This window comes from Cervus canadensis, chromosome 2 (genome assembly GCF_019320065.1).
Source record: "Cervus canadensis isolate Bull #8, Minnesota chromosome 2, ASM1932006v1, whole genome shotgun sequence".
NCBI classification, from domain to species: domain Eukaryota; kingdom Metazoa; phylum Chordata; class Mammalia; order Artiodactyla; family Cervidae; genus Cervus; species Cervus canadensis.
In genome coordinates, this window is record NC_057387.1 from 16,192,287 (window position 1) to 16,214,910 (window position 22,624).

A 22,624-nucleotide genomic window follows, 5' to 3' on the forward strand; every position below is an offset into this window, starting at 1 on the left:
CCATGCAAATAGAAATTAAGTAATGACCTTGGAATTCTGTATCTATCATGATCATGAAATACTTATCTGATATAGCTAGAGCCATGAGACTAATGCTTAAACATGAATAGCATGAAAACAAATTTACATATAAGATTTTGGGGAAAATTTCACAAGCTTGTGCAGTTTAGAACCATTCTTTCTTACGTAGTCCAAAGCACAAATCCTATCCAGCAACTGTTACTACTTCAATAAATGTAGTTTCATCCACTCATGATCCTGATCTGTATATTACAGACAACATTCAAAATATCCCCCAAAAGAATATTTCATTAACACCAGGCATTCTCAAATCTAAAAGCTTAAGAAACAAATTTTAAAAACCAATGATAGTTAAAGGGCTCTGAACTTGAAATGGTTTTTTTAAACTTTATTGTGTACACTAAAACTTTGGTTTCCTAGACTCAGTAATATTAAATTGCCTGTTGGGTTTAGTGGCTTCTTGCATCAGTTCCTCCAATTGTCCAATCTGTTCATCACAAAAGTCATTAAGTTTTTCTTCTGGTAGGGAGATTCCAAAACATGCTTTTTCAGTTGAATTTTGTCTGTTTTCATTAGCTTGTTGCCATAGCACTGCTGCATATGCCTCCCATTCCTGCAGGAATCGCTCTGCCTCTTTAGAATCAGCGGTCTTGTGCCTCCTAAATTCGTCCTTCACGTACTGGTCGCCAAGGTCTTTGAGGTCTGGGGGCAGAACCCGGTGCGGCAGCAAAATGCGCCGATACAAGGCTGGGACACGCGAGACGTGCAGCGCAGACATAACGCCGCGCGAGGACCTCAGGCCGCGCCCAGATCACTTCCTCTTTGCAGTGGGTTACTTCCTTATAAAAAAGGTGTCCTTACTACTTCTGTCACCTCTCACCATCACCCAACCCATTTAAAAATCCTCCATCAGCTACTTTCTTTGCACAGGATGAAGTTGCAGCTCTAGCCTGTCACACAGGGCCCTTCACATTTGGTCTCCATCCTGCCTCTTCAGTCTTCTTTCTTCTAACTGCTCATCAGATACCCTGTCGACTTCATCCCCCAAGCAAGCCACTCTCTCTCATGCATCTGAGCCTTTGCCTGTGGGCAAAGCCTTTTCCTTTGTCTGGAGTGCCTGGTTCTTCATGATCTCCTTGCAACCATATTTTCAAGTGCCAGGGCAAATAGCATCTCCCAAGGAAACCTTCCTCGGCTTTCCAGGCAGGCAAAAGGTGCTCCTTGGGTGCCCAGGCCACCCTGTTTATGACACTAAATTAGGAGCGTTCCCAGTGCTCTCTGACTGTGTGTGACTCTGTCCCCTCCAAGCGTCCCCACCCTGTTACTTGGCCTCATGTCTTACTCTTCATTGCCTAGAGAGGGCCTCCTGCTTGAGAAATATTTGTTGGATGAATGAATGTGCTTCGTGACTCTGGAGTTTGGGGGTTTGCTAATTGAGGGAGGAAATCCCCAAATATGTATTTAAGTTGTGTGTCTGACCCCGAATGAGCCCTGGAGTTGTGATGATGAGCTCTGAGGTGGGGAGATGGATAACATGATCTTCTGTGGTTCTGAGATGCTTTAGATCAGGCTCTGAGGGCAGGTGGGTCCCTGAAACTGACTGAGTTAATCATAGAAAGCAGTGTCCGTGATGTCATCTCAGGAATGCAATTAAGGCTCAGTCGTGCTTCTGAGGAACCTGTTAAGAGTCACAGCACTGGCTGCCATAATTGGAGGCACTGAGGATGGGCAGGATGTGGGACTTGGCGGAGGAGCCCCTGTTCTCACAACTGCCTCCTGCCTGAGTGCCGAGGAATCTCTAGGATAAAACACAGATCAAGACTGTGGATCAGCAGCAGCCTCACCCCAGCAGCAACAGGTCAGCGCCTGGTCCGAGAGAGCTGTGGGGGTGGGCTGGGTTGTGTGGGTCCAGGATATCCTGCACAGGTCCAGGATAGCTGAAAGGAGTCACTTACCCATTTTGGAGGATGTGTGCCTTTTAGATGGGTGTCCCAATAGCATACTGTGGCCTCAAAAGGGTTAAGGACTTCCAAATCAAAACATGTCTTATAACCCCAAAGACACTGACTGATTCCAGCTCCAAATGGTCAGTTGTGTGATTTGGGGAAATTTACTTAGCCCTTTTAGATTTCATTTCCTCCTCAGGAAAATGGGGTGGGGGCGTGATGCCTACTTTATAAGGTCATTGTGAGGATTGCATGGGATACTGTGCATAAACTGCTTTGCCCAGGGCCTGGCTGGCTGTAAGAGTTGGAACCAGTTGTCCTGAATCTTATCTGCCCAGAATCCAGAGAGGACAGCTGATGCTATAGGACAGCCCTGACTCCTGAAAACAGGGATCTCATCTCTAAAGGAAGTGGGGAGCAGGGGGCTAAGGGCACCTGCTTTCACCCATGTAGAGCACCTGGATGGGGCTGTGGGGTGACTGGGAGAGGCCACGGCACCCCTGCCTGCCCCTGACACTGGGCACTGAACAGCCCCCCACACAGAGACTCTAGGGGCCCTGGGGGCATGCAGATGGCCCACCGACTCCTTCAGAGAGGGCCAGTCAGGGCAGGAGTGGGAGCAAGGTGGGGATCCTTGTGCCGTCTGTATTCAGCCCCAAAAGGAAAACAGTATTTGAGCACGTCTGGGGTTCTGGGTGGGATCATTATCTCAATATTTTGTTTGTGTTACAAAATAGTTTATGGTAGTGGGTATCTTGCCTTCTCAAGGTGTTTAAAAATAATTCCATTGGGATATGTCATCTTGCTTCCAAGAGTCTAATTTCTTCTCATTCTTGATTTCGAGGGCTCCTAAGCTGAGGGCATGGTTGGGGGTGGGACACAGGACACAGACCCTGTCTCCTGGAAGCCTGCTGGCTCAGGGAAGGGACACAGCCCTGTCCTGAATTTGTGGCAGTTTCCTGCAGGGCAGGGAGGCTGAGCCAAGTTTGCAAGGGGTCAGGTGGGGAGGGCAGAGAGGGGCCCTTACACAGGCGGGCAGAAGATTCCTGGAGGAAGAACCCACCTTTTGTGGCCTGGCCTCCGCCTGGCCTGCTCTGCTGTGCTCCCTGCCCCCAGATTCTCCAGTGTCCCCAGTTGCTTCCCCCCGCATCTCCCGAGTTGCCCCATCCTGGGCCCAGGCCCAGCCACCATGACGGACACACCAGTGGAGGAATCCCTCTTCCAAATCATCCACTGCTACCACGAGTATGCTGCCCGGGAAGGGGATGTAGAGACACTGTCGCTGGAGGAGCTGAAGGCTCTGCTCATGGACAATGTGCCCCGCTTCATGGAGACCTTGGTGCGTGGGGTTGGGTGGGGATACAGAAAGTCTGGGGTTGCTTGTGGGGCTGGAAGCAAGTGGTGAGGGTGAAAGTACAGGAAGCCATCTCTTAGGGGCACTTCCAGCTAGGGGAGGGGGCGTGCGGGAGGGCGGAGGGCAGGATGTTTGGTGGGGCAAGCGTGGCCCAGCCTAGCTTTATTTTCTGTCCTTCCCTCTCCTGAAACTCTCTGCCTGGCCCCACTCCAGACCAAGCACAGCTAATCCCTGAAACTCAGTCCTAACCCCAAACCTGTTTGTTCTTCTGCCTAACCTGCTTCTGGAAAGAAAAGGACTTAAATCGTTCCTCTGCCCACAGGCTAGCTCAGTCAGCAACCTTGCCCCACACCTGACCTTTGAACCCTAGGCCCTTCTCCTGGGGTCTATACAAGCCTTTCTCATCCACCTCCCGGTCCCAGTGGAGGACAGCTGGGCTGTGGTGGCTGCTGCTAACCTGCGGGCTGGGAAATATCATTTCCTCTCCCATCTGAGAGGCCAACAGGGTCCCTCCGAGCAGCCTGGGGGCTCAGCCCCGGAACTCAGGCTGGGCTCAGTCACCTCCTCAGGCTTGTGCCTCCCCTCTGTCATCAGACCCAGCCCCGTGACCACCCTGCTCCTTGGGGCCTGCGAGGCTGGTGGAAGTGTCTGCCTCTCGGCCCGTGGCGCCCAGCCCCGGGGTCTCTGGACTGCCACGTCCAGGGTACTTCAGGGGGTGCCCAACTCAAGGCCCTCCGTTCCAGGAGAGGCGCCTCCTCTGGTCACGTCTCATGCCGTGTCCCCTGCCTGCCTCTGGGACACGTCAGAGGAGAGAGCCTCACCCTCTGTTTATTGGAGTGCAGCCTCGAGAGTCACGGGGCAGTGTGACCAGGGTGACTGGCTAGGCCCTGTTTCTGGGAAAACTTTTTCTTCCCAAGGCCAGTTGCCAATGTCATGGGGCTTTGCAAGGACCCCCAGAACCTGCACTGGGGGACTCACTGGGCAGACATAGCAGCCTGGGCAGGGGTCTGAGAGGAGGGAAGCCAGGATGTGCCTGCCCCAGGCCGGAGGCCTCCAGTTTCTCAAGTCAACCAAATTTGCGGAGGAGACAAGATAGTAAGTAGGTGGTGGGGCCATGGGGGAGACAGAAGGGGAGGGAGTGGTGTCCACAGGGATGAGGACTGCTCTCAGGCCCACGGCTGCTTACAACTGCAGCGACCTCCTTCCTGGAGGCTTTCTGAGAGGTTCACCCCAGCTTTCCCACACCCACCAACGAGACCCTGCTGACACCTGCGTCACCCGCACTGCTCACTAAGCCACCTGCCTTCACCTGCCCTCTGGGCTGGACTCCTCCCTGCTGTCCCTTCCACCTCAAATGCCCCTTTCCTCCATGTGCCAGCCCCGAGGGCTGCCCACTTGGGATGTCCCAGCAACTCCAGGGCCCCTAGCTCTGGCCTTTCCCGTCTTCTGTGCTGTCTGGAGGTGACACGGGCACAGAGTCCTAAACAGTTCCCAGGCAGATGACATTGCATGGAGATATCTGACCCCATCTTGTGCTGGTCCTGCAGTAGCTCTGGAGAGGCAGACACGAGGTGCAGGGTGCTCTGCCCTGGAGGCTCCCGCTGTGGAGGAGGAAGGCATAGCCTTCCACCCTGACGCCCCTGGGCTAGGCTGTCCCTGCAGGGGAGCTGGCACTTTAGGTGGGGGAGAGATAGGCAGGAGGTGCTAGTGGTAAAGAGCCAGCCTGTCAATGCAAGAGACATGGGTTCAATCCCTGGGTTGGGAAGAGCCCCTGGAGGAGGGCATGTCAACCCACTCCAGTATTCTTGCCTGGAAAATCCCCATGGACAGAGGAGCCTGGTGGGTTCCAGTTCATGGGGTTGCACAGAGTCAGATATGACTGAACCGACTTAGCCCACAGCTCCTGATGACGGGCAAAGGTGAATTGTGTTGGGGTGCCCAGTCAACCAGCACATGAAGCCCTGCCTGCACTCTCTGTCTCCCACGAAGCCCCAGGTCCAGTTAGCTGAGGTGCTCCCGACACTGCTGCCTGAACATTCTGCAGCACAGAGGGTCCTGGCCACTGACTAAGTGAGGAGTTGTCTCCTGCAAACCCTCTCCAGACAGGGCCAGGCCACACTCTCCCCACCGACCGCCCCCGTCCTCCCACCAGCAGGCAGAGGAGCGCCTGGCCTTCACTGCAGGGTGGTGCTGGGGTGCGTGGTTGACCCTCTACTCACTCCTCAGGGCCGGAAGGAGCCATACTACATCACACAGTTGTTCCAGGCGGCAGACAAGAACCAGGACAACCAGATCTGCTTTGAGGAGTTCCTCTACATCTTGGGCAAACTGGTGAAGGACTACCACCTGCAGTACCACCGGCAGCTGTGTGCCCACTACTGCACCCAGCACAGCCTCTATTAGAGGGAGTGCAGGGGCCTGCCTAGGGAGCAGGTGTGACCTAGCTGTGGGCAGCTGAAGACATAGCCGTGTGTGTGTGTGTGTGTGTGTGTGTGTGTGTGTGTGGAGTGGATGCTGTGAAGGAAGAGAATAAAGCAACTTTGTAAAGACTTCTGGGTGTTGCTCAGTTCCTGGTTCCGTGCCTCTGCTCTGGCCCCAGAAAGAAAGGTTTGGTCCTACTCTGAGGATCAGTCATTTTGGGTAGTCTGTGCCCCAGGAGCCCCTGTCTGAGAGAGGAGCCAGCCCTGCCCCAGGAACACCTGTCTGAGCAGGGAGACAGCCCCTGCCCACAGGAGCCCCTATCTGAGTAGGGAGACATCCCCTGCCCCAGGAACACCTGTCTGAGCAGGGAGACAGCCCCAGTCCCCAGGAATCCCTGTCTGAGAAAGGAAACAGCCCCTGCCCACAGGAGCCCCTGTCTGAGCAGGGAGACAGCCCTTACCCTCAGCTTTCGGTCTGAGAGAGTGGAGTCTCTTCTCTCGGGGAGCCAGCTCTCTGACAAGGAAACCAGGTCTCACCATTGATGTTCTGGTCACTCATTCACTACACGTACCTGATTGGACTGGAGCCACGAGGGCAGCAGTTCTCCCAGCTTCAATAGAGAGCCCCTACAAAGGTGGAGCAGCTGGGACAGGACAGGGGCCAGGACAGGGTGGGGAAGATGATGCTGGTAGTTGACACGGGTGGCAGGTCCGTGGCCAGTTGGTGAGGGAAGATTGTGGGGTGGGTTTTCCATACATTGAGTCAGAGATGGGTCAAACTTAAAGTTGGCAATGCTGCCTGTCAATGAGAAGAGTGATGAGTGGGTGACTGTCGATCAGGGAAGGCTTCCGGGGGAGAGGAGGGTTTGGTTTTGTTTCTATTAATAAACAAATGATGATGGATCTGGGTGTTGTTCTGACTCTGGGCTGCTTGTGACTCCCTCACCCCTCCCAGCTCAGACCTGCCTCTGCCCTCTCTCTGTGTTTTTTATTTTTGTCTCTCGCCGGGAGTCTGGGAATCTGATGCAAAATCTCTTGGGAGAGGGTCTTGCCTGCCTTTAGGTCCTGCCGAGTCCATCTTGGTGGGTTTCTTCTCTGAGGATGGGCTGAGAACCCTTGTCCTGAGTGCACTATGATAGAAACAATGAGTTATTTGAAAGAATGATGGGTAATTGTCTGCATCCCTAGGCAGTGATTGGGGGTATCATTTAAAAGACTTGGTTTGGTTCCCTCTGCCAACTGGATCTGTGAACCAAACGGGGAGCAGCACCCTGCAGGCCGAACTGGAGACCTTTGTTCCTGATCAGTGGAGCTCAGAAGCAGGCCCTCCATGGACGCCATGTCTACCACTTGCTGATCTTCAATTCTCATCATGTAGGGGTCACTGTCACTGGCCCCACTTTCCCTCTGGACCTCCCCTGTGGAGGTCTTATCCTGCTGCACTGAGGTTATGTGTGGCTGTCTGTATCCTCCACCAAGACGGGGACCCCATCCTGTCATTTGCATGACCCGTGCACAGCCCAACGTCAACACACAGAGTGTGTGCTCAGTTGGCGTGGAGCGGGGTGTGCAGGAATGGGGCCCGTGGACTGGAATCCCATGACCAGAGTCTACCTTGCCTCCTGCAGGCCCTGAGTCACGTCCAGAGACTTGGAGACAGTTGGCAGGGTGACTCAGGCCACTGTTGCCCCAGGCGCAGGTGGATCCTCCCTGCCTGTCTCACCTGAAATGTACTGGGTTGCACAGGCCTTTGATTACAACGCGGCGGCTCAGCCCAGTCCTCCTGCCCCTTCCTGGGGGTTTCTCCACCGGCCCTGCAAGCTCTGTCCTCATTTCCTCAGCCATGGGCTTGGGCCTGGTGTTGTGACACACAGCCAGGATTGAGCTCTTGCCTGTAAACAGAACTAAGTTCCGTTCCCTCTGGGTTGCCCCATGTCCGTCAGTCTGATTACAGGTGCTACCTATTTCCCCTTGTGCTTGCCCAGTTCCTGACACCATCTCCTGCCGGGTCAGCTCAGCCTGGCTCCTGCTGTCCCGGAAGCCCCCAGGGCTGCCTGTCCAGGGGGAGCTTCTCTGGGGCGGGGTTTCGTGGCCTTGCTGACCAGCAGGGACTGACGAGCACACGATGCTGGAGGGGATCACGGTTTATGATTCCCTCACTGGACCTGGGGCCTGTTTTCCGTCCTTTCTGGATGAAGAAAGCTGTTTCCACCCGGACATTCTCAGGAGAAGCTTCAAGGCGGGCATCTCCTGAGGGGTCGGGGCCTGGAAAAACATCATCTCCATCAATCTTGTCATCACCCTCCTTGAGAGAGGTCAGCGTGAATGCCATCCTGGGCTGGTGAACAAACCCCAAGTAGAATCTCAGAAAAAGCCAGCTTGTTCTAAAGTGTGCTTTTGGCATGTAAGCACCAAAACAAAGCAGGACACAGGCCCGTAGGACCTCAGGTAACTCCCCGTGCCTCAGTTTCCTCATCTGTCACATAGGGATAGTTATACCTGTGATGTCCACTTCACGGTGCTGTCAGACGAGTTAGTGGATGCAAAAACACTCTGAAAATATGATGTGCTATTTGGGGTAAGATGCGATTGTGCAGGTCATTTAGAAGTGGGCCTGGAGAAACATAGGTAGGTGCCAAGCTCTTGATCATTGGTTGAAAACTTGTCATATTTGACGTCATAAGCAGCCCTATTTTCCTATCAAGAGGTTGACTGTCAAGGAAGGCAGACTGTATTTGGTGGGTGGGTCTATATCCCACTTTGTTCCAAAAACACTATCGTTTAAAGTGGCAGGATATGATAAAGGGAATTTCTGCATGGGATAAGGGCTCGATCAAGTGTTCAATTCTTCATTCATTTATTCCCTCAGTAAGTATTAATTGAGTACCTAGTATGTACCAGACCCCAGGACACGATGTGGTTTCTGCTCTCAAGGGGCCCTTAGTCCAAAAGAAAAGACAGGCAATAAACAGATGAACTCTAATATAGCAGAGCAAATGTGTGATGCAGAAGAGCTTGGTAGCACTGGAGGTGAGAATTCACTCAGTGTTGACAGCGGTGGGGGACAGAGAGTCAGCAATGGACGAGAGCAGATGGTTCCTGGGCTGGGTCAGGAAGGATGAGAAGCACTTCACTGGCAAAGAGGTATTCCAGTCAAGTGCAGGAAACGGATGATGTCACAGTAGGTCATGTCACCCGGGGCGTTTGAGGCACCGAATGCTGTGTCTCTGTGGGCCTCAGTTTCCTCATCGGTAAAGTGGAAACTATGATAGAACATACTTCATTGGATTATTGTGAGGGTTAAATGGGTTGATGTAAATAAAGCTTTTGAACAATGACAATGGTTCCTGGCACATGGTAGGAGCCCAGTAAATACCAACCATTATTTTGCTATTGTTTGTTCTTACTGATTGTTGTTGCTGTTATAGTGTATAGCTGGCACTGCGCTGGGTCCCAGGGAGGCAGAGACAGGTGACCCAGTCTGGGTCCTCAAGGGTTCACAGCCCAGCTGGGGAATCAGACTCATTGACGGGGAAGTGATCATGGTATACACTCACACAGTGCTTGCTTACCATGTGCTGCTTTAAACGCCTCACATGTGTTTTGTGTGTGAACTTTTAATTAAAATATAGTATCTATTAATAAAAGCCCACAAGTCATAAATATTTTGCATCTATTTTTAATGCTCACAACAACACTATTGGGCAGATTTTATTTTGGGGGAGTGGAAGCATTTAGGACTTTAAGATATTTAAATTGTGGATATATATATATATATATATATATACATATATAAAGTTTTGGAGTAGGAAATGGCAACCCACTCCAGTGTTCTTGCCTGAAAAATTCCATGGACAGAGGAGACTGGTGGGCTACAATCCATGGGGTCACAAGCAGTAGGACATGACTGAGCTACATATATATATGTATATATATATGTATATATATATGTAACATAAAATTTACCATTCTAACCAGTTTTTAAGTGTCCATTTCAGTCCTGTTAAATGTAGTCCTATTGTTGTGCATCCAGAGCTCATCCTCTTGGAACTGAAACTCTGTATCCAAGAAACAATTACCCCCACATCCCCCTCCTCCTAGACCTTGGCAATCACCACTCAACTTCCTGTTTCTATGAGTTCAGCTACTCCAGGTACCTCATATAAATGGAGATATTGGTCTTTTTGAATGTCTTACTTCACTGTCTGTCCTCAAGGTTCACCCATGTTGTATCATGTGTCAAGATTTTCTTCCTTTTTAGAGGCTGAGTAATACCCCATTGTATGAACATACCACATTTATTTATCCATTCATCTGTGGATGGACACTTGGGTTGTTTCCACATTTTGGCTGTTGCAAATAATGCTTCTGTGAACATGAGGGTACAAATATCTTTCTGAGACTCTGCTTTCAGTTATTTTGGGTATTAACCCAGAAGTGGAATTGCCACATCAAATGGTAATTTGGTTTTTAATTTTTTGAGGAACCACTCTATTATTTTCCTTCAGTGGCTTCACTAGTTTACATTCCCACCAGCAGTGCCTGCATTCTTTTAAGACTTGTTATTTTCTGTTTTTGTTGGCAGTAGACAATCTCATGGGTGTGAGGTGGTATCGCATTGTGGTTTTGATTTGCCTTCTCTAATGATTAGTGGAGTATCTTTTCCTGTGCTTATGGATCATTTGCATGTCTTCTTTGGAGAAATGTCTATTCATTTGCTCAGTTTTTTAAAATTTGTTTTTAATTGGAAGATAATTGCTTTACAATGTCGTGGTTGGTTTCTGCTGTACAACGTGAATCAACTAGAAGTATACATATATCCCCTCCATCGTGAACCTCCCTCCCACCCCAGTTTTCATTGGGTTATTTGTTTTCTTTTGGAGTTGAGTTGTAGGAGTTCTTTCTGTATTCTGGATATTAACCCTTTCTCATATGTATGATTTGCAAATATTCTCTCCTATTCTGTAGGTCGGAGGTAGACTTTATTGTAATCTCTATTTAATAATTGAGCTAACTAAAGAACAGAGAAGGTAAGTAATTAGCCCAAGGTCACACATCTACAAAGTTAATGACAAAATTAAGCCCAAAGGGCTGCAGGAACATGAAGTAGAGAGAGGCTAATCCCATCTGCTTCCTCTAGGAGGCGATGACGACTTAGGCCTTGGAGAAGCATAAGGAAAATTTGGTTTAATGTATGAAGGATGGAGAGATGGGAGGGGCTCTCTCAGCAGAGTCCTCTTCTTGTCAGAGCATGCCCTGGAGCCTGGTGCTCTGGGATCCTGTCTGCACTCTGGCACATCTGCCCTGGGAAACTGTGAACGGCTTCACCTTTCTAAGTCTCGGCTTCCGTGTGTATAGACTGAGGGGGGCTCTGTGCCCCGACTTTCTGATAGGCATGTTCTGAGGGTCTGAATAGGTTACACGAATGTCAAGTGCTCTGTACAAGAGAAATGATCACAAATCTTCAGCACTGGGACCCAGGTGGTGGGGGAAGGACTCACTCCTCCTGAAATCCGGGGGGAATTGCCCACCTCCTCTTCTCCTCCTAGGGTTGAAGCATTTCTGCCTTCTCCAAAAGTGCCCTCCTTCCCCCACCCCCACAGAGTTGTTTTCCTCTATGGCCCAGACTCCTGGGGTCACAGGCACACAATCATCCTGGAGAGAATGGAAGGGTCCCTGCTGTTTATGCAGCGGCTCATGCCTCATGCTCACAGGGGGACCCCAAGTCAGCGTCCATCTCCTGGGACACAGTGCCCCCCCTCCAAGCCTCACAGAACAGAGGTGTTGTGAAGGTGTGGGGACAGCAGCAGAGAAACGGACTTAACCCCTAGCAGCACACATCCCCACTGAGTCCAGCCACACACATAACAACAATAATGGAAATAATCCACCTTCCATTACTAAAAATTCCGCAACAAGGACAAGGGTTCTTAACCTTTCAGAGGCCTTTGGACCCTTTTGACAATGTGATGGACGCTATGGAGGAATGAGCTTATTTGCATGCACTCAAAATGAGGCATTCAACTTCAGTTCTATTTCCGAGATGCATAGAGAAGCCATGCAAATAGTCACAGCAACAGTGCGAAGGACTTAGGAGTGAGCTTCCATGGTTGGCCATGCCAGGGGATGCTAGCAGCCCACAGGCAGAATCTTTACCATGCCTGCTTCCTGGTTTCTCCTCCTGGGCATCACTGCCTGGCACTTACCTTCCTCCTCCTACCTTTCCTGTGCTGCCCCTCAGGACTTTTCAATCTGCACAGTGATTGCCCCATTCTCCTTGTTGGGAAACTTGAGGCTGTAGCAACACTGGAAGGGAGTTGCTGCCTCTGAGTGGCCCGAGGCCCTGGGCAGCTGGCCAGTCCTGGTTGCTATAAAAGGGAGCCGGCACTGAGCACTGCATGTCCTTTGGCAACTCTGAATTGGGGAGACCTGGTAAGTGGAACTGTGGTCTGTCCCACACTGCGGGCTTCCCCTGGGGTGGGCTGGGGAGTGCAGCAGCCTTCTCAGAGGAGGGGAGAGAAAGCTCGCTGGTATCTGGACAGGGTCCAGAGGAACATGAGCCTGGGGTTGAAGAAGGGGCCGAGGGCTTTAGGACTTTTGAGTGAGGGCACGTTTGGGCCCTTCCTGGGCAGAGGATGAGGATGTGGGGAGAGCTGGGAGGCATTGTGTGTGCTTGGGTACCCTGCTCCCTCTCACACCCTCATCTACATCATCCCACCCCTTCCCCTTGTAGCCATAGCCCTCTGCTGGCTTTAGTTATTTGGATGGTGCCATCCAAGACAAAGCCACCCCCTGGGGTAGGAGCTTCCTGAGCATCCCCATAGGCACCCTCCCCACTTCGGGCTTGCCCGGGTGCTCTGTCTTCCAGGTGGGGCAAATCCTTGGACACCATGCTGACGGATCTGGAGAGTGCCATTAACTCCCTGATTGAAGTCTACCACAGGTACTCCCTGCTGAAAGGGAATTACCATGCCGTCTACAGGGATGACTTGAAGAAATTGTTAGAGACAGAGTGTCCTAAGTATATGAAGGTGAGGAGGGACTGGGAATGGTTGGGGCTCTCGGCCTGGCTCTGATGAAGCCCTGGGTCACTGATCTCCTGCGTTGCCCCGTACAGACAATCATGCCTCAGCTTCCCTGAGATCTTTACCCTCTGACTTCTTTCTCTCCAATCTTCACAGAAAAAGGATGCAGACACTTGGTTCAAAGAGTTGGACATTAATCAGGATGGTGGAGTTAACTTCGAGGAGTTCATGGTGCTGGTGATAAAGGTGGGCCTGGCAACCCATGAAGACATTCACAAAGAATAGCAGAGCTACTGGGCCTGGGGCTAGGCCCCTGGACTCATCCCTGCAGAGTAATAAAATAGTTGATACCTCAGGTGTCTCCTGATTGCTTGCTTTCCATTTGTGGAATGAGGCTCCCGTGGGGGTGGAGGGAGGGTTGGAAAACCCAAAGGAAGATAAACAAACCTGTGTTGCCCCCACTACCCATCTACCACCAGCCCTCTGTGCTTACCACCTGTCTGCTCTCCTCCCGGTGTTCTTCCCAAACGATTCCTGACCTTTTCCAGCCCCACAATCCTGAGTCCTGAGTTCCAGGATTTAAGAATTTTAGAAAGTCCAAGACGCTATAGCTGTGGTATGAGTGATATGGGTGATATATGATATGGGTGATATGAGAACAGGGTGATATAAATAAAACTCAGAGTATTCTCTAAATTTTAATTTCCAGCAAAATGTCTTAGATGTAACTTTCAGGAAGTTAGGGAGATAACTGTGTAGAAGTGTGTGTTGTGTGTATGAGAGACAGAGAGAGAGAGTGATTCTATGTTGTGGTGTGACTTTAGATAGATGCTTAGAGTTCTACATTAAGTAACACTAAAAAGCCCCCTGGCCCCTGCACTTGTAATTTCTTCTAAACAGGTTTAGGAAGCGTTCCTTTTCTCTCCATTCACAACCTCTTAACTTTATTCAATAATAAAGGAAGGATTTCCCTGGTGGCCCAGTGGTTAAGAATTTGCCTTCCAATGCAAGAGACATGGATTTGATCCCTGGTCCAGGAAGATAACACACGCTGCAGGGCAACTAAGCCCCTGCACCACAACTACTCAGCCCATGCCCTCTAGAGCCCCCGAGCCACAGCTAGAGAGAAGCCCTGGCACTACAACTGAGACAGCACAGTGAAATAAATAAATAGATATTGAAAACTAAATAATTAATAAAACTCAATGTGAAGAATAGGGTAGTCAATTGTTTCCCTGTGGGGTGAATGCTTCGATAATCAGTGACTTATCTAAAATAACCTTCCCATCATTACTCCGGGTTTCCAAGGGTTTGGTGAAACAGGAGGGCCAGAAAATGAATGGGCATCTCTCACAGAACCCAGCTAGCAAGCTGAGTTTCCATGCTGTGTTTTTGGGACATTTACCATTGTCCTCACTTAGCAGGAGGGGTGGTGATGTTAGGTGAGGTATGCAGAATGGGGTTGGGAGCTGTCACCAGCTCCCAACCAGCTCTCTATACCAGGGATTTTGACTTGGCCTGTGGTACATCTTGGGGCTTCCTAGGTGGCGCTAGTGGTAAAGAACGTGCCTGCTAATGCAGGAGATGTAAGAGACGCAGTTGGGAAGATCCCCTGGAGGAGAGCATGGCAACCCATTCCAGTATTCTTTCCTGGAGAATCCCCATGGACAGAGGAGCTACAGTCCATAGGGTCACAAAGAATCAGATACAACTGAAATGACTGAGCAAGCACACACGCATGGTACATCTCTGGAACAGAACTGACGTTGAGTACACCATTCTGATTGTATGGGCATATGCTCATTCCTCTGAGTCTTTCATCATTGAAAAAGGATGCAAACACCCCTCAAATGTTAAGAACATTTGTTCTGACTTCTGGGTTTTTAGTAATAGAAGGTAGAGTGTGTATTTCCATTATTGTTGTTTTGTTTGTGGCTAGACTCGGTGGGGTTGGTAGGGGGTGGGGAACTTGTGCTGCTAAGGGCTAAATTAGTTTCTCTGCTGCTGCCCCAACCCCTTCACAGCTCTTCTGCTCTGTGAAGCTGGGGTGGGGGCACTGTGTCCCCAGAGATGGACGCTGGCTTGGGGCCCCTCCGTGTGCATCAGGCACTGAACCACTGCATAAACCACAGGGAGCCTCCCACCCTCTCTGGGAGGACTGTGTGCCTCTAATTCCAGGAGCCTGGGCTGTAGAGGAACCCAACTCTGTGGGGGTGGAGGTGGGGGAAGGAGGGGACCCTTGGTGAAGGCAGAAGTGTTTCAGCCCCAGGGGCAGAAAAGGAGTTGGCCAATCCCTCCCCCTGCCTGCCACTCCCCCAGATTTCAGGAGAAGCAAGTTTCTCCCTCACCCAACAAAATGCCACTCAGATGAACTGGGTCCCAATGCTGAAGATTACTCACCCCAGATCACTGGGCTTTTCCTTTGTGGTAGTTTACCCATGCAGAAATGCAAATGAATAGGGAAAGATTACAGCTTAAAACCCTTATTCACAGAGCAAGGCTTTAATTACCAGCTAGTTTTATTATCAGCTAATGTATTAGTGAAAATGGTTGGCAGTCAGCAGAGAACTGAGACTGGGACATAGAATGGGATGGGGGATCTAGTCATTAAATATGGAGGTGGGCTCCCTCTGGGCAGGCGTGGGAAGGTTAGGGACAAAAGTTCTTCCTTCTCAGTTTTCCTGGAGGATCTCTTTATCTATTCCCCAAAGCCAAGTGCCTGCGTGCTCAGTCGGTCAGTCGTGTCTGACTCTCACCTAACTCAGGAGTGTGAGCACACTCTTCTACATCGACGAGGCTCTCATTGCAGTTCTGAGAGGCACCTTTAAAAATGTGAGCTGCTGGTCCAAATGTGGCCCAGGCCAAAAAAGACAGGAAAGGTTGTCACGGTTCACCAAGAAGCATCCCAGGCCTCTCTCAATATTTAGGGAACATAATGGGTGAACGCACAAAAGGGGAGGGCAGCCCCATTCTGCCTCTCAGTTATACACATTGGTGGTGGTGGTGTGTATGTGTGTGTGTGTGTGTGTATTTGTGTGGATATTTGTATGTGTTTGAGTGGGGGTGAGGGGCAACATATCCCAGTGCCTTTCACTCTCCTTGAAAATGCAGTTAGACTTGTTGTTAACAGATTCTTTTGGGTGGGGTGATGGTGGGGGATTTACTATTGTTAACTGTGTTCTGCTGGTTGAAAGTCCAATGAGTCCACTTTCTCTGAGTCCTCTCAGAGGACCATGGGGAAGGCAGCCCAGAATGCCCTCTGGAGTTTCACCATAAGTGATGGGCCAGTGATTGTGAAGAACTGCATTGACCCTGAGATGTCAAATGGTTGATACCCAAGCTCATGGTTGAATGTGGGAGGTGGACCAGTTGGCGCTGGCTACTTGAAGAATGAGGTGGAGATGAGTGAGGCCATCTTTGGAAGGTCTGTGGAGGAGGCAGGCTTGCAGATTGTAATGTACAAACAAGGCTATGCCCATTACAGGACCTGCTGGGCAGAGTCAGACAGGGCTTGTAGCCCAGAGCAAGATGTTTCAGTTTCCTGTTGCCCCAGCAACAAAAGAAGAACAAGGTGGTGGAAAGTTGAGAAATAAGTGACTTAGTAGGAAGCCTCATGTCATTTTGAACCCACAAAGGAGAACTTGGCTCACCAATTGAGGCAGATCCAGCCTTAAAGGATAACCTGTCTGAAATCCCACTTCTCCACCCAGGTTCTCCACCCAAGATCCAAGACTCCTGACTTCAGCCAAGTGCCTTGCAGTTGTGACAGAATTATTAAAGAGCACGGGGAGTATCTGGAATTGGGCAACTGGTGTCTAGGAGCTGAACACACAGCTTATTCCAGTGGAGAAGACTTTCTTATACATCCTTCCACTTGGGAGCCACAGTGATTCTGGTAGGGTCCAGATATCGGCCTAGATTCTGGCCTCCTGACCTATGGAATTCAGCCTAAATTCAGATGGGCTGAGAAGGGGAAAAATGGTGTTATTTGCTCAAATGTGTTGCCTCTCTGTGACCCTATGGACTGTAGCCCACCAGGCTTCTCTGTTCATGGAATTCTCCAGGCAAGAATACTGGAGTGGGTAGCCATTCCCTTCTCTAGGGGATCTTCCCAACCCAGGGATAGAACCCTCGTCTCCTGCATTGGCAGGTGGGTTCTTTACCATTGAGCCACAAGGGAAGTCCAGAAGGGGAGGGAAGGTGATATCCTTCTGGAAGGCACTATCCTTCTGGAAGGCAGTGTGAAAGGAAAAAAAAAAAAATCTCGAACCTGGAGAAAGACAAAATGGTGATTGCTTAAATCTTTGATCTCAGGCTAGAGTTTGCCTGAGTAGAAGCAAGTCCTTGCTGCTTGTTAACCTTCCATCATCTGGCACTTTGGGAAGTGTAACATGGTCAGCACAGTATGTTTGGTTAACAGATCACAATGGATAAAGCAGTAGACAGTTTACATCTGCTTGTAATATGACTCTATAGCTTGGCAGAGATGTTAAACCCCTATGTGTTTCCACGTGAGACATACTCCATAGCCAACTCTGAGGCCATGAAAAGTTGAACTGAAAAAGGCAGCATATGAGCTCTGTGTGTGTGTGTGTGTGTGTGCACACGTGCACTTAGTCGCTTGGTCATGTCCGATTCTTTGTGACTCCAGGCTCCTCTGTCCATGGGATTCTCCAGGTAAGAATACTGGAGTGGGTTGCCATGCCCTCCTCCAGGGGATCTTCCTGACTCAGGGATCGAACCTGTGTCTCTTACGTCTCCTTCATTGGCAGGCGGGTTCTTTACCACTAGTGCCACCTGGGAAGCCCCATATAAACTGTCTACATTAGTTCAGATAATATTATGCAAAAGAGAAAAACTCAAATATATACACAACACTGAAACAAGATAGTCATTAGAAGCAATTACTTATCTTAAATTAAGTGACAATTCAGTATTATTCCAGTGTTTAGCTTTGGAAACAGGAACTGTTGTAGATACAGTCATCATAAAAATAAAATCAAGATAATCACATTCGAGGTTGTTGCTTTAATTTTTATCTCCCTATTAAAAGTTGAGTCATATTTAAGAATCTTAGTCATTCCTTTCTTGAATGTCTTTATATATTCTCAAATATTCTTCAAACCAGCTTTTAAAAATCTTCTTTGCTGATTCTCTCATTAATGAATTAAAACAAGAATTTTGACACAGGCTCACTATATTTGTTGATAATTTTGCTTTTAAGCACTAGACTTTGTGATAGCTTATCTCTTTTATTTCTTATAACAACCCTATAATACTGATAATTGCTATTTCCATTTTGCACATAAGAAGGTTCAGAGAAGTTAAGAAACTCAACAAAATTTATTAATCTGGCAAATGGCAAAGCTAGGATTAGATCTGTGGTTGTCTCCAGGCAGGAAACCCTGGTTCAGACATGAGAGTGATTTTCTTCTAGTTGATTTCCAACCTGTGTTTGCAGAGAGCCTGCCATTCCTCTTCTGGTCTTTTTGGTCTCTTTGTCCTTGCCCCCTGTAGTTACCAGAATGAACTTTCTCTCTTGGACTTCTTTCTTCTATCTCCAGGTCCTCACCCTCACTTGGGCCTGAGTTACTGTGGTTATTTTTTTTTCCTCGTATGAGCAATCCACCAGACAATGACTGTACAACTGGGGATTAACATTTTGAGTTCCATGAACTCTTAGGGACTGTCCCTCTTTTTGGGTTGAGGAGTCTTCCTTCCAGTTTTAGGAGTGGTGGAAATTTCTATGTGAATAATTCTCTTGTTTGCAAAATCATGGTCTGAACTGGCTGCTTAGGTCAGGGCATAGACCTTTAGCAACTCTTTCAAATGATTTGTACTCATTACTCTTTCAGTGGGCAGAAATTTCTTCTTCCTCCTGAAGGGACCTCATTAGCAGCAGAAAGCATAGAACTATATCCTGCATCCAGAGTCAGAGATTCTTCATCAACTTAACCCAGCAAGGGCTCCAATCAGTTCAGCTTGCTCAGCATCTTGTTTTGTTAAAGCACGTTTCCATTCTACGCTTTCTAGAGCAAAATATCAAGCACAAATAAAATGCTCTGGATTTCTTTCCTGCTTTGGTCCTAGAACTCTCCGCTATAATGTAATTCATTAAGACCCCATCATAAATGTCATACTTAATGGAAAAATATTAGACATTTTTTTTTGAAGTATAGTTAGTTTACAATGGTATGTTAGTTTCAGGTATATAGCTCAGCAATTCAGTTATACATACATACATACATATTATTTTTCAGATTCCTTTCCCCCACTGGATATCACAAAATATTGAATATAGTTCCTGTGTGCTATACAGCGAGTCCTCATTGGTCATCTACTCCATATATAGTTGTGTGTATATGTTAACCCCAAACTTCCAATTGATCCTTCCCCTCTACTTCTACTTTGGTAACCATGAGTTTGCTTCCTATGTCTGTGGGTTTATTTCTGTTTCATAAATAAATTTATTAGTATCATTTTTAAAGAGTTCATACATAAGTAATATCATATGATATTTGTCTTCCTCTGTCTGATATACTTCAGTTAGTATGATAATCTCTAGATCCCTCCATGTTGATGCAAATGGCACCATTCCATTCTTTTTTACAGCCAAGTAATATTCCATCACACACACACACACACACACACACACACACACACATATATATATATATATATAATATGTACCACACCTTCTTTATCCATTCACCTTCTGATGGACGCTCAGGTTGTTTCCACAGACATTAATCTTTAATAACAGGAAAAACACAAGGATGCCTCCATTACCACTTCCATCTAATATTAGTATTGCAGGGCCCTAGCCAATGCTATAAGATAAGAAAAACTAAATGAGAAGTAATGGGAGATCTGGAGACACTGAGCTTGTGGATCAAACTAATACCCCATGGGGCACTCTTGTCACTGCATTTCATTACCTCCTCTGTTTCTCCTTCTGAATAACTGCTACTCTTGTATATTTTTTTCAGAAATGTGTCCAGCCAAGCTGGACTTAGTTCCTCCCTTGAGGCTATTAATGCCATTACTGGAAAACACACTGATTAGCTGGTGTTTCTTAGTTTTCTCTGTAGGCTGAGTGGCTTTTTCTGCAGCCTGCATCTGGAACACCCAGGCTTGGAGCAGAATAGAGGGTGCTATACTCTGGGACTCCAGAGGTCATCAGGTATTAATACTGAGTCCCCTCCTCTAGGAAAAGGTTCAGAAATTTAGAAATTTGCAGTCTGAGGTAGGGACCTCAGAAATCATTTTTGATGTACTCCCCTCTTCAGTTACCTATTCTGGATCTCACAGAGAATTTCCTTTTCAATATATTTTTAAAAATGCTTTATCTGCCTTCTTTTTACTCCAGAAGTATTCTGCCAACTATTCCATGCTATTGAAGGGTTTGGAGGTATCCTGTACAAATCCTTCAAACTCAGCCAATTCCAGCATAGACAGTTGACAGTCAACATTACATCTGCCCCATCAACCAGACTTCTGACACAATTCCAGCTACTGTTTCAAAAAGCAACTGGCTCCAATTCCAGGAAAATCAATTGATCCACAAGGCAGATGGGAATCTTCCAAGGAACTTCCAAATGCAATGAGTATGATTTGATCATTTACAGCTATGTGTTTTTATTTTCCATGTTAACTGCTCAAGTTTCCACATCTCCTAGTAAGAGGGTGTCTGGTATCTCCTTCTTGAGCCTGGGGCTCACTTAGGCCAGTGGGGAGTCTGAGGATCATTTCTGCTCTCATAAATAGCAGTAGTCTCTTTTGTGTTTGCTTCTGTTTGTTATAAAAGCTGATGTTGAAGGCCAGTCTGCACAATTCTGTGGATGTTGCATTTCTAGCAAGCTGCTGGGAAGCCCTCTATAAAGGCCTCTATAGAGGACACTGTCACCCAAAGCACATGGGAAGGTTGGGTTTGGAGGAGTTTCCACCAATTTTATTGCTCTTGTGTTTCCTTTGTCACTGGCATGATCTCCCCTTTTGCTCACTATATTAATTTGGTTTTAGGAAAGTTGTCCTGCCTGTGGATCTGACTGGGGCCAGATGTCTCTCTTGCCTCATATCTCTGGGATGTTTCTCTTCCCCATTTGGGCCAGCAGCGATGTTGACTAACTGCCTCCTGGGGTGGGGGGCAGGGGGAGGGTCAGAGGGCAGGTATCTCAGAGCGGTTGCCCCACGGAGCAAAGCAGAACTGCTTCAAGACAGCTCTCTGTTTCCCCTATTCTGAAAACAGGTAAACAGCTCCTGTTTCAGGCTTTAATCCATCTGTATTTGGACACTTGTGGCTGATCCATCACTCATGCAGTTCTCACCTGCAGGGTTGTGGACTTCTCCAGTTCTGGGGCTCTCCAGGCTGGGGAGGGGTGGCCCTTGCTCCCTGTCACTTCCTCTCTTGTTCTCTGATGGGGAATGCAGCTGGAGGGAGCAGAGACCTCTGCTGAATTTCTTTTGGATGTCTGCCTTTCGCCAGCCTGTTTTTATTGTCTTCCTCTAGTGTTTCTGCACTGGGGTAGGAAAAGGCCCTGGTGATAAGTGAGCTGAATCCTGTGGGGCTGAAAGCTTCTCAAGAGGCCTCATCTCCCATGTATGTCAGCCTCAGCTTCTGAGACACTATAGACAGATTCACCTAATGGGATTAGGTCACCAGAAAACAGTCATCTTGTCCACAGATAGGTGAGAGGATGGCCATTTTCACTTTCTCAAGGTTTTTGGAGGTTCTCTGAGAAAAAGCTCCTTCTCAGACCTGCCTTCAGAGCTTTGGGATTTCCCATCGACCGATGCCCTGAGTGGAATTCAAAGTCCCAGTCAGGTGCCTTGGCCTGTATGGGGCCCTTAGCTGCTTTCTCCAATGAGATGTGTCTGTCTCTCTTTTCCCTCCTGCTATGGACCAGAGACTACTGCCAGCTTCCCCCCTCCACCTCTAGAACTAGCCTCAGGGACACCAGTCAATCTGGAGGGCCTCAGCCCAGAACCTTCTGTGACAGGCGTTCCCCTTTCCCCTGACTCGGACAGGTCGAGCCTGCCTGGTGCACCCTTGGCCCTGATGCCTCCTCCAGCAGTTTCTGGAACACCGGGTCTAGCAACAACAGTCATCTTCTCAGGTTTCTGGAAATCCCACTGGGGCCATGTAACTCTTCACAGCTCCAAGTACACCTTTTGCGGCCTCTGCTTCTCCACCACAGTTATGGACGCTTTTTCTACATGAAGCCCATATGGTTCTTGCAGAGCCTCTTGACCTCTTTCATCTCTTTTTTTTCTCTTACAGTTTTCAGCCAGGTTCCCAGTCCTGCCTGGAATGCATGCTCCCCTGAGGCTGTAATGTCAGCTTTCATCAACCACACTCCCTCTTCACAACGGACTGGCTCCACCAACCACTCTAGGTTGGGTCAGAGCCTCACTGTAGCCTCATTCCCAGAACCCACTGATCCAAGCAATGTGGGCCTGCCCGCTTCTAGGAAGAGGCTCAGAGTCTTAAGAAATTCAGTCTGAGGTAGAGAAGCTAATAAATCATTCTCCCCCACCTCCTATACCACACAAAATGTAGTATTTGCTTTATTTAAAATGACTGATTTTGGATTTCCCTGGTGGTCCAGTGGTTAAGAATCTGCCTGCCAATGTGGAGGACATGGGTTTGATTCCTGGTCTTGGAGAATTCCACATACTGCTGGGCAACTAAGCCCATGTGCCACAACTAAAGAGCCCACGCTCTGAGAGCCCACACTCTGCAACAAGAGAAGGCATGCCTACGAGAAGCCGCAGCTGGAGAGTGACCCCTGCTTGCCACAACCTAGAGAAAGCCCTCGTATAGCAACAAAGATCCAGGGCAGCCAAAATAATAAATAA

The 22,624-nt window shown here is 48.7% G+C and overlaps 3 protein-coding genes and 1 long non-coding RNA gene across 4 annotated transcripts; 3 read left to right on the forward strand and 1 right to left on the reverse strand.

Moving 5' to 3' along the window:
• Nucleotides 1–421: 421 nt before the first annotated feature.
• Nucleotides 422–823, reverse strand: LOC122433497 (succinate dehydrogenase assembly factor 3, mitochondrial-like). Its single transcript, XM_043456525.1, has one exon. It carries the CDS (start codon nucleotides 797–799, stop codon nucleotides 422–424), a length of 378 nt encoding a protein of 125 aa, XP_043312460.1. The 5' UTR covers nucleotides 800–823.
• Nucleotides 824–1,743: 920 nt separating this feature from the next.
• LOC122433503 (protein S100-A15A) lies at nucleotides 1,744–5,873 on the forward strand. The gene is made up of 3 exons (XM_043456539.1): nucleotides 1,744–1,879; nucleotides 3,084–3,306; nucleotides 5,548–5,873. Exons 2-3 carry the CDS (start codon nucleotides 3,157–3,159, stop codon nucleotides 5,722–5,724), a joined length of 327 nt encoding a protein of 108 aa, XP_043312474.1. The 5' UTR covers nucleotides 1,744–1,879; nucleotides 3,084–3,156; the 3' UTR covers nucleotides 5,725–5,873.
• A 6,158-nt stretch (nucleotides 5,874–12,031) lies between these two features.
• S100A8 (S100 calcium binding protein A8) lies at nucleotides 12,032–13,121 on the forward strand. The gene is made up of 3 exons (XM_043456574.1): nucleotides 12,032–12,173; nucleotides 12,610–12,772; nucleotides 12,923–13,121. The coding sequence occupies exons 2-3, from the start codon at nucleotides 12,632–12,634 to the stop codon at nucleotides 13,049–13,051; spliced, it is 270 nt and encodes an 89-aa protein (XP_043312509.1). The 5' UTR covers nucleotides 12,032–12,173; nucleotides 12,610–12,631; the 3' UTR covers nucleotides 13,052–13,121.
• A 3,210-nt stretch (nucleotides 13,122–16,331) lies between these two features.
• On the forward strand, nucleotides 16,332–22,398 carry LOC122433544. The gene is made up of 3 exons (XR_006267115.1): nucleotides 16,332–16,661; nucleotides 20,136–20,373; nucleotides 22,047–22,398. It is a non-coding gene; the product is annotated as an uncharacterized LOC122433544 (long non-coding RNA).
• Nucleotides 22,399–22,624: the final 226 nt, after the last annotated feature.

Bases quoted from the DNA above. Each gene is read 5' to 3' on its own strand.
- LOC122433497 (XM_043456525.1), bottom strand. From the start codon at position 799: ATGTCTGCGCTGCACGTCTCGCGTGTCCCAGCCTTGTATCGGCGCATT.
- LOC122433503 (XM_043456539.1), top strand. From the start codon at position 3,157: ATGACGGACACACCAGTGGAGGAATCCCTCTTCCAAATCATCCACTGC. The intron at 3,307-5,547 runs GTGCGTGGGGTT...CTCACTCCTCAG, and splicing joins CCCGCTTCATGGAGACCTTG to GGCCGGAAGGAGCCATACTA.
- S100A8 (XM_043456574.1), top strand. From the start codon at position 12,632: ATGCTGACGGATCTGGAGAGTGCCATTAACTCCCTGATTGAAGTCTAC. The intron at 12,773-12,922 runs GTGAGGAGGGAC...CAATCTTCACAG, and splicing joins AGTGTCCTAAGTATATGAAG to AAAAAGGATGCAGACACTTG.